General features: G+C 42.8%; 2 protein-coding genes across 3 annotated transcripts in view; both read left to right on the top strand.

Annotated features, from left to right (window-relative positions):
* The first annotated feature begins 1,032 nt into the window (after positions 1–1,032).
* On the top strand, positions 1,033–1,798 carry Nop10 (NOP10 ribonucleoprotein). The gene is made up of 2 exons (XM_055603872.1): positions 1,033–1,173; positions 1,423–1,798. The coding sequence occupies exons 1-2, from the start codon at positions 1,120–1,122 to the stop codon at positions 1,561–1,563; spliced, it is 195 nt and encodes a 64-aa protein (XP_055459847.1). The 5' UTR covers positions 1,033–1,119; the 3' UTR covers positions 1,564–1,798.
* Positions 1,799–6,191: 4,393 nt separating this feature from the next.
* The window catches only part of Slc12a6 (solute carrier family 12 member 6), a 91,309-nt gene continuing 86,968 nt past the window's right edge, over positions 6,192–10,532 (top strand). For both annotated transcript variants that reach the window (XM_055599130.1, XM_055599122.1), the window contains exon 1: positions 6,192–6,508. In XM_055599130.1, the coding sequence (XP_055455105.1) occupies positions 6,238–6,508 (271 nt within the window). In that variant the 5' untranslated portion in view covers positions 6,192–6,237. The remainder of the gene's footprint in view (positions 6,509–10,532) is intronic.

Raw genomic sequence — 10,532 nt, 5'->3', positions numbered from 1 at the left:
CACACACACACACACACACACACACACACACACACACACACACACAAACACTCTCTCTCTCTTTTCTTTGGTTCTCGCTTTAAAACAGGGTGTCACTACTTGGATTACTGACCAGGCCGGCCTTGAACTTCCTGGATGTTGGGGATCCTTCCGCCTTAGCTTCCCGACTTCTGGGGTACAATCTCGTGTTAAACTCGCTGTTTTCGTTTGTTTGTTTTTTAAATATATCTTATGCAACGGCAAGCAAACCAACTACATTCATTACTTAAAAAAAAAAAAAAAAACACGTAAGTTTTTCTGGCTACAAACTTACGCTCCAATATTTTTGCTCCTATAAATAGTGCTGCAATGATCATTTTGCAATATCTTGATTTTAGTTTTTATTTCTTTAAACTAGATTCTTATAAGACTTTTCATTCTTTTAAAAACTGGAAAGTAGGGGTACCTTACTGTGCTATTATCCGCTACTCACCATATAAGAAAGAGCCGAATTTGTGGTCGAGTCCCTAGTTTGAATCTTGGTTCGAGCTCTAAAACAACATCCACCAGTTTCATAAGAAAAACTTTACGTTCTTTTCGCTTTGCATAATATCGAATACCCATCATGCACTCTTTACCGCCAATATTTTGAAATGGGCGGGGAACCGGATGTAAAAGTAGGGGGTCGAAAAAAAAAAACACCTTACTTCTTTCCCTAGGATATAGATAGGAGAGTGAGAATCCTGGAGCCCTTGTTTCTCCAGGAACTAGAAAACTGGTGCCTATGAAATGGGTGTGCAACTTGAGCTTAAAGATAGGACTGGATGCATCAACATTCAACCCAACTCCATCCCCACTTTTCTAACGCCTGGCAGTGCCTGGCACAGAGTGGTCAATTCCATGGATCTTAACTCTGCAAGGTTGCTGCTAGCTGGAGTTCAAGGCCAACCAAGTCTTGCTCTACTATGCCCCCTTCTGGTCACCTGGATATGACTGGAGAAATGGACTACATTTCCCGGCATGCCTTAGAAAGACTTCCGGCCAGACTGGAAGGATGTTGGCGAATACAGTTGAGGCGGTGCACTCCGGGGAAGGCGTCTGTCTGTATATTGGTTGGCGTCTGTCTGCTGCGGTGCAGTCATGTTTCTCCAGTATTACCTCAACGAGCAGGGCGATCGCGTCTATACGCTGAAGGTAAGGGGGTGAAACATCTGTATATCAGGAGGACGAGAAATTTAGGTGGGAGAAGCGGTTTGAACCGGCCACTGGCCTGCGCAACCCGGTACGTGAAGCCATGTGGAGGCCAAAACGTGGTAGATATGGGCAGTGCGCGGTTTCTTGTTCTGACCATCACGTCTTCTAGCTTCAGGTTTCCCGTTTTCTTGCCCCCTTCCTATCACACCACTCATATATTGAGATCATTTTGTTTCTTTTCTTGAGCAGAAATTTGACCCTATGGGACAACAGACTTGCTCTGCTCATCCTGCTCGGTTCTCCCCAGACGACAAATACTCAAGACACCGAATCACCATCAAGAGACGCTTCAAAGTGCTTATGACCCAGCAACCGCGACCTGTCCTCTGAGGGTTCGTTAACCTCTTGAGCTGCCCGCCCCCCCGGCCGATTATCAGCAACCAGATGTCTCAATCCTGAGCCGCGAAGCCTTCCCCTGCTGTTTGGAATGCTATCTTATCTTAACTACGTGATTGATTAGATAGTGATGGGCATCGCCCATGAAAGGAACAGTCTTAACTTTTTTTTTTCTTTCATGTTTTGACTTACTGCCCGGTTATTAAAGATACAATAACTTAAAAGTTCATTTTGTGTGTCGTTGGAGGAAAAGATAGAGGGGGATTAGTTCAGTTATTAGTACAAGGCCACTTAAAAAAATGCTTAAAAGCCTTACTGTAGCAGGAGACCTGTGCGCTAACTGTTGGGATGTTGGGGAAGAAAGGCTAAGACTCCTACAGTGGTCAGCAGTCGCTGAAAAAAAAAAAAAAAATACTATCTGAAGTAAATTGTAGTCCCTCTAACATTCTGAATTTTCCAAAGAATAATAAAGGCACAAAGACTGGATTGGAAGTTAGTAAACTGGTACTGTTTCCCCCCTTTCTATGAGAAGTAAAGGCATCCAACTTTTCTAGTTCTGTTTTTCTTATTTTAAGGGGTTGGTGGTAGAGCATTTTTTTTTTTTTAAGATTTTTTTTTTAATTTATTTCTTTTATGTATGAATGTCCTCTCAGCGTGTGTGCCTGCATGCCAGAACAGAGCATCAGATTTCAGTATAGATGGTTGTGAGCCTCCATGTGGTTGCTGGGAATTGAACTCAGGACCTCTGAAGGAGCAGACAGTGTTCTTATCCTCTGAGCCATCTCTCCAGTCCCCAAGTGGTGGTGGAGCATCTTAATAAATACACAGTGTTTGTTCCGCTGTCATAAGTGGGACTGTCATTGACCAAACTTAACTGTTCTGGAAATATACATACTTTTCTTTCTAGTTAGCCTCCATATATTATTCTCTTTGGCAGCTAGCAGCAATGTGGAAAGGATTTTGTTGTTTTCCAATCTAGTGTTTTGTTTTTTTTTTTTTTTTTACATGTGTGTGTGTGTAAATTTTTCTTTGAGAAATAGAAGTTTTAGGACTTCAGTGACTACCATGGGACAGGCTTAAGTGATTTTTGTTTTTTCCAAGACAGGGTTTCTTTGTGCAGTCTTGGCTGTCCTGAACTCACTTTGTAGACCAGGCTGGCCTTGAACATATAGATGTTTACCTGGCTCTGCCTTCCAGAGTGCTGGGATTACAGGCAATAAGTGATTATATTTGAGACAGGGTCTTACTGTGTAGTCTAAAATTGACTATGTAGACCAGAGTTACCTTGAACTCACAGAGAAATGTGCCTGCTGCCTCCCAAAGGCTCGGATTAAAGGCGTGTACCACCGTGCCCAGCAGCCTAAGTGATCAGTACCTCACTTTCAGGAATCTTGTAGACCAGGCTGGCCTTGAACTCAAGAGATCCACCCTCCTCTGCCTCCCTAGTGCTATGATTAAAGGTTTTCTCTAGAGGCATGCCTAACCTAAGAGATCTTTCATCCAAGTATTTTATATTAGAGTGTCAGTGACGTAAAATGTTGTATTCGGGCATTCAAGAGGCTAGTTGGCCTCTTCCCCTCCTTGTCAAGTTAACCAGCTCACTATCTAAAGTCTTCTCATTCCTTGACTGGGATATCGGATCTGAATGTGTTTATGCTTACTGCCTCTAATTTTTTTAAATAGGTTTTTTTTATTATTATTTGTATGTGTGTTTTGCCTGTGTGTTTGTATGTGTACCACATTTGTTTCAGATGCCCAAAGAGACAAAAGAGGGCAATGGATCTCTGGGATCTGAAGTTAGGGGTGCTTTGCTTGTTAGTGCCACATGGGTACTGGGAATGAAACCTGGGTCCTCTGCTGAGCAGTCTCTCTAGCCCCAGTGCCACTAATTTTAGGCTTTCTTTATGGCTACTGTATTCTACAGTCTTGCTGAATAGTCACTAGGTAGAAAGTTCAGGATTGCTGTTGACTGTTAAGAAAGAAAAAAAAAATCATCTGACTTGTATCAAGTAATTTTGTTTCTTACCTCATTCATGACTATAGTTTTAGTATTGTACTAAAATTAGTACATGACAGCTGAGGCTGTCCTTAACACAGTAGGTTTGAGAGTTTTTCAAACATGCACAAAGCCATATAGAAGATCAGGTTTGGTGGTGCTCCCTGTACAATTCCAGCACTTTGGGAGGTGAAGGCAGGTCAGAAATTGAAAATCATCCTCTGCTACATAAAGAGTTTGAAGATATCCTGTGCTGCATGTACTATCTCACTTTGTCTCCAAAGGTCATAAAAGGTATTTTGGCCAGCAAAGGTACATCACTGCCAAGCCTGCAGACCTGGGTTCAATCCCTGGGACCCAGATATAGAAGGACTCTTTTACATGTGCACACCTTAAAAGGTAAGTGCTTAAAAACAAAAACAAAACATTTTTTAACCTTACCCTCACCCCCACTGGTGATAGAATAGGGTTTTGGGTATGTCTATCCAAAAGACCTACCTCTATCAAAAGTTAATACAGTTTTACATTTTAGTTGGAATTTAATTTTATACCCAGACTATTTAACTAAACTGGGAATTGTCATTTGATCAAAGGGGATTTCCAGACCCAGGATTTAAGACACTTCTGATCCATGACTTAAATTTTTTAAATGTTTTATGTGTATGTAAGTGCACCACTTCTGTCCAGTGCCAGCAGAGGTCAGATCTTCTAGAGCTGGAGTTACAGGCTTTATGAGCCACGTGTGAGAAGTGGGAACCGAATTGGGGTCTTCTGCAAGAGCAGTAAATTCTCTTAACTACTGAGTGGTCTCTCTAGCCCCTTGACCATTTGTGCTTAGTTAACTATTTGCACCTAGGAGGAACCAAGGGAGGTGCTCCAGCTAGTTTATGCATTTTTGATCAAACTTACAGGAAGTTTTCAAACAAAACATTGTTGAACTAAAATTTATTAAATTCCATGCATTAAACATTCTAGTGACAGTAAAGTAGGTCAAACATTGGAAATGGAGAAAAATGTCTTCTCCATGTCTGCATAGTTCTCTTTAATGGACGATTAAGTCTGGCTTGCGATTTTCAAAAGGACAGGAACAAGAAGGGGGAATGTAGTCTACATTGAAGATGGAAGTACGCTAGTGTTTTAGAAAAGATTGCTGAAATTTTACAGAGGTCACATCTAGGGTAAATAGATACGGTAATGGGAGGAATGGGTACCAGAAAGTTAAGGTTTCCAGAGATATTCTAGTTAGAGATGGCCCTTGTGGTTTCGGGATCATTGGGCATTGATTGCCTCTGAGCTACAGACTGAAGTACAGCACAGGGGACCCAGGAAAAAGCATCCCGCCACAGGCGAGCAGACCCCGGACTGCAGTTCCCGTCATGCTCTCTGTGAGAGCCGCCGGCCCGCGCAGGCGCGTTCCATCCGTCTCGGCGCTGCAGACTCCGGGCGGGGCTGCTGGTGCCCGCGGGACGGCGCCGCCCTCCAGCTGCTCCCCAGACTTCTCCGGACGGTTAACCTCGAATGAGGAACGAGTGGGGCGGGAAGGGGAGGGCTGCGGCGGCGCGGGCACAGCCCGCCGCGCCCGGGGCTGGGGGCGGCGAGGTCACGTAACGGCCTCGGGCGTCTGCCGGGGAGGGGTCCTCCCGCGCGTCGCGGCTCGGAAACAGTTAGCGGCTAGTAAACAAGAGCTGCGCGCGCACCCGCATCAGCTGGCGCGGGATCCCGCACCTGCGACCTCCTTCCTAGCCGGGACCAGCCTGCCTGGCGGGCTTCTCGGCTGAGAGCCAAGGAAAGCCGGCGAGACGCCACCCGCGCCGGGCCGGGGGGGAAAGCGCGTCCTGTCACACGCAGAGCAAACACCGCGAGCGGTCGTGGCTCGAGGGACTCGACGACCTGCCACGACCCGGAGCTGCTGTAGGAGCTTCCCTGATCCACTAGCCGCCGCCTCCAGCTCCTCTGCTAGGACCGGACCTCTGGGAGGCAGGAATCGACTCTGCCCCGGCATCCTCTGGTTGCTCTCCTCTTTCTCCATCCTGTAGTGTGGGGGTATTTTTCCCGTTATGCATGCGCATCTCTTTCACCAGACCCAAGTGGATTATCGACCTCAAAAACATCGGGTGGCTCAGCACACATCTCCTCCCAGCCAGACCTGTGGGGTATTCACCTGATACACAACAGGTGGCCGGTGCACACCTTTCCGCAATCTGATTGATCCACGCTATATTCTGATAAGGGTGGGCCTGCATGCTCTTTCCTCAGCTAGAACGGTGGGACACTCAGCAGATAAAGGACTAACTACCTCATCAGGACCCGGGGGTTGAGCAGAGAGAGGCGTCACCAGCTGCTGTGGAACATGGCACGGAGCCCTCAGCCCTGGACCAGGGGAGGATAGCTAGGATCCTGAAGGAATCTAATTACACAGGATTAGCATCGTTTGTTCTCATTTTGTTTCTCAAAAATTATTTTTCAGTTACTGGTGGTGCACTTTATAAAACAGTTGGCTTGAATTCTAAGTAGAAGGATTGATTCTTAATTGAGTCTTTGTGGGATGTAAATCAAGATAATTGTTTTTTTTTTTTTTAAGTTTTCTATTTTTGCAATCAAAAGTAGCTAGCGTAGGAGGAAGAGTTTTTGTGAGCCTTTGCTTTTTTCTTTGTCAAAAAGGAAAAAAAAAAATGCATCCTCCAGAAACCACCACCAAGATGTCTTCAGTTCGGTTCATGGTGACACCAACAAAGATTGATGACATCCCGGGTTTGTCAGACACCAGCCCGGACCTCAGCTCTCGATCTAGTTCCCGAGTGAGATTTAGTTCCCGAGAAAGTGTGCCAGAGACAAGCCGTAGTGAGCCTATGAGTGAACTGTCTGGGGCCACCACTTCTCTGGCTACTGTTGCCCTAGATCCTTCCAGTGACCGGACTTCTAACCCCCAGGAAGTTACCGAGGGTAAGTAGAGACAGGATGCTGCGACCACGGGGTTGTTCATGCAGGGTAACTATCCTGCTCTGTTTTGTAATAATCACCAGGAATTAAGGCCCCCTTTTCTGTGATGCTTAGGAGTCTGGGAATAATAACTACTGTAGTAGGCCACTGCAGTAGTCATTTGGCGTGGGAAGGCATCCGGCAAAGAGGGCAAGGAAATGTATATTTGAGTTTCTCATTTTTGTCTTATGTCTAATTTTTGGTTCAAGACAAGTAACAGAGACTCAGATCGCTTACAACACAGAAACTCCAAAACTGTAAAATTTAACAGGCTGGATATGTGCTTTTTAGAGAGCTTTGGGCTCCGATTCTTGTCAGCTTTTGAGGCTTGTGTCTTAGTGGCCTCTTCCAACGACTTAGCTGTGCATCAGAAAATTATTTTTTATAGTTATGATTCTCTAGATTCTTTAAAGTAGCTGAGTACCCTCAAGGAGGGGCTGTTCCGCTGAACAGAACTTGCAAAGAGGCCTCTAGTGCCCAATCCCCACCTTATTTCACTGCTGAGCTTCAGATAACTATTTTGTGTATTGTATTGGGTTTTCATAGTCAGGACATATAGAAGCCACTTCTGCTCCTGTGGACCACTTTCCATACTTGACCTTGAACTAACCAGGCTGGCTTATGTTAAAAGTTTTCGTTTGATTTAGTGGGAAGGGGTGATGCAAAGAGAAATAAGATATATTTTTTTTCAGGTAAAGTTTGAGAACTGTCACTTTTATGCCACATTCTGACCGGTGTAATCTTTATATTAAAAGAAAAAAAAAAGTTTTTTCCTTAAGAATCTTTAAGAGTCTTAAAAATTCTATTCTACTGAAGTTGAACAAAACATGGCCTTGGCCACTGGCTTGTGAAAATTAGAGTGACTTACCATTTCCGGTCTCAGGAAATACTGTTCCTCCTGACCTTAAGTGATCCGGAAGCCAGCATAGTTGTAGTTCCTCAATTTTGTTTGTTCTAATGTCTTGAGACAAGATAGACTTGGTAAAACTTATAGTTCTAGAATTAACTAATCCTTAACTAGTCTTTTTCTTTTATGGCAGTATTATGTGTTAATTCCTGGTCTAACTGCTTTCCACCTCTTGATAAACCTTACATTGGATTATATACACTGTTAAAATTAAAAATATGGAATAAAAGATCATAATTTTCTCTTCTGCCAAATTTATTATTTTTGTGAAAGGATCTCAAGTTGCTCAGCCTGGTCTTGAACTTTCTGTGTGGTCAAGGATGAGCTTGAACCTGCCTCTACCTCCCAAGTGCTGGGATTGAAGGCCTACTCAACCACACCCAGTTTATGTGATGCTGCAGATGGAACTCAAGGCCTCTTGTATGCTAGGCAGACACCCTATCAACTGAGCTACATGCCCAGCCTGCACCAAATTACTTCCAAATTATACTGTTAGTCTTTAATCCATCACACAACATTTAAATTGTAAAAAAAAAAAAAAATGCCACTTAAAAGCTACAATCTGGGTAAGTGCCTTCAAGGAGTTCTGATACCTTTTCTGATTCAGTCCTATATTGCAGTCAACTCCATAAGGTCTCATGTCCATATCACTACTCTACACTAACTTCAGTACCTACATCACTGTGTTGTTTTTATTTATATATTACCTTTCTCAACCACACTGTAAAGTTTTTGAGGGGCAGGAACAGTTTTTGTACCTAGTATAATGTGTGCTATCACTTCTACTTTGTGTTCAATAGTAAGTTGAAGAACTTCGAGACATACCCAAACAGACAAATTCAACAGAAGTTAAAAAGATAATGTGAAAGTCCAGAGATGGTGACACACTTCTTCCTCCAGCACTTCTGAGGTAGAGGCAGGCAGATCTTTGAATTCGAGGCCAGCCTGGTCTGCACACTGAGTTCCTCGGCAGCCAGGGTTACACAGAGAAATCCTGTCTCAAAAACACAGAAAGAAAGATGGTGATAAAGGGAAATGAAAGGCAACTACTGAAGCAGAAAAGCTTCATCTGGTGTATGTTATAACTATCTAAAGAATTGTTTCCAATGTTTCTGTCCTAGTCCCGTTCCTAGAGATTTATTTTCATTAATATGAAAAAAAAAAAAAAAGCCAACTCTTTAGCTCAGTTGTGAAGCCAGTGTTGACCACAACTCAAAGTGGAAGAGTGATTAATGCTGCATACATGGAAAACACTTTCATATCTGAGCTGGCATTTGAAAGGTGAACCAAAGTGCACCAAAATGGTTAGGGCACATCTAGCTTTTTCTTAAGTGCTAGAGAATGTTACAGAATATTTTATCTACATTTGGAACCTACATTGTAATTGGAAGTTGCCTCCCAGTTCTGTGATATGGTATAAGTAGGCCTTGTCCAATCCCAAATGTGAGGGTTAGAGCAGAGTGAGAAACTTGGAAAGTGATGTGTTTTGCTTTTCATAGGACTGTGGTTTTAAAATTCCAAGAACTTTTGTTTGTCCGTTTGTTTTCTATGACAAGGTCTCACTATGTAGTCTTAGCTGGCCTAGAACTTGCTATGTAGACCTTACTGGAGTTGGACTCACAAGAGTTATCTGCCTTTGCCTCCTGAGTGCTGGTATTAAAAGGGTGCACCATCAATTCTCTGCTTCATCAGGCATTTAAAAATTATATTTTTCAAATAAACATCATCTGTTTTCCCCCAAAGCCAAGACAAACGAATTTCACTGCATACACCCTTTTCTTAGATATACTATTAATGCTTATTGACTGCCTCCCATGTTTCACTTTTGCTCATTTATGACATAGTATAAGGAAGTAAAATGGATAACATAAAAATATCGATCTGGTACCTTTTTATCTTACTTGATAGCATCCTCGGATAGATTTTTTTTTTTTTTGAAAAGACATTTTAGTATCACATATTCAAAATCTTTGTGTGGGTCTATATGTTTATGTGCAAGCATGGGCTAGAGATATGTATGGGTGTGTGGAGGCCAGAGGAAACATTGTCTTCCTCAGCCACTCTTTACCGTACTTTTAAAAACAGGATCTTTCATTGAACCTGGGGCTCATCTGTTCAGCTAGGCCAGTTGCGTAGCCAGCAGGGCCCAAGGATCACCCTGCCTCTGCCTCCACAGTGTTAGATTGGCATACAGTGCTGCACCAACTCTTTACATGGGTGCTGGGGAATCTAAGCTCCGGTCCTCATGTATGCTTAGCAAGAGCTTTGTGACTGATCCATCTTCCTGGCCTTCCAAAACATTTTGATTTAAGGCTACAACTGTTTTCCTCCTCATCTTTGTACCCCATATTAACATTAAAATATATAGCATTCTGCCTCCTCCTTGATTATGGCATACTTTTTAGGTACCTTGGTGCCTAAGGCTAGTAGAATTCTCAAGACATACCATAGACATGGGATGTGTGAACTGTGATTGATGAATAGACTGAAGAAACAAACTTGATATGGCTTATTTTAAAACTTGATAATATACCACTGCTACTCTGTACCACAAAACAATCAGCCAAATTCAGAATATGAGAAATTTTATTTAATAACTAGATTTTTCAAAACATAAATGGCACAGGGGAGAAGAAGAGTGATAAAGAAGGAAACTTTTATAGATTAAAATGAGCTGTTCCAAACAAATGCAGTGTGTAAGTTTGGTTTGGCTTCTACAGTGACCAGAACAACTATAAAAAGACACTTCTGAGATAGTAGGGACTGGGTAGGATAGTGTACATCTGTAGTCCCAGAACTCAGGACAGTGAGGTAGAGGGATCAGTTGTGCTTACAAATAGGCCACCAACCTGAGCAACATGGTGAGATACGGCCTCAAAAACAAATGCAAATCACAATTATTGAGGTAATTTGAAATACATGGTATTAAAAAATTAAGGAATTAGTAATTTCGTTAGGTCTGCTTATGATATTGTTGTCATGTGAAGTGGCTCCCTTAATTCCCCCCCATATACATCAAGAGAAAAAAGCTTGGAAAAATGTTTAATATTTACTGTTGTAAAAAGAACATGAAGAGCCATT

This window comes from Psammomys obesus, unplaced genomic scaffold, assembly GCF_907164565.1.
Source record: "Psammomys obesus unplaced genomic scaffold, mPsaObe1.curated_primary_1811, whole genome shotgun sequence".
In the NCBI taxonomy this organism is placed as follows: domain Eukaryota; kingdom Metazoa; phylum Chordata; class Mammalia; order Rodentia; family Muridae; genus Psammomys; species Psammomys obesus.
The sequence above is the reverse complement of the archived record's forward strand: the minus strand, read 5'-3'. Positions and strand labels throughout refer to the sequence as shown.

What these genes read in the sequence shown, in the direction of transcription:
- Nop10 (XM_055603872.1), top strand. Translation starts at nt 1,120, where the DNA reads ATGTTTCTCCAGTATTACCTCAACGAGCAGGGCGATCGCGTCTATACG. An exon ending in ATCGCGTCTATACGCTGAAG is followed by an intron (nt 1,174 to 1,422) that starts GTAAGGGGGTGA and finishes TTTCTTGAGCAG; the next exon opens with AAATTTGACCCTATGGGACA.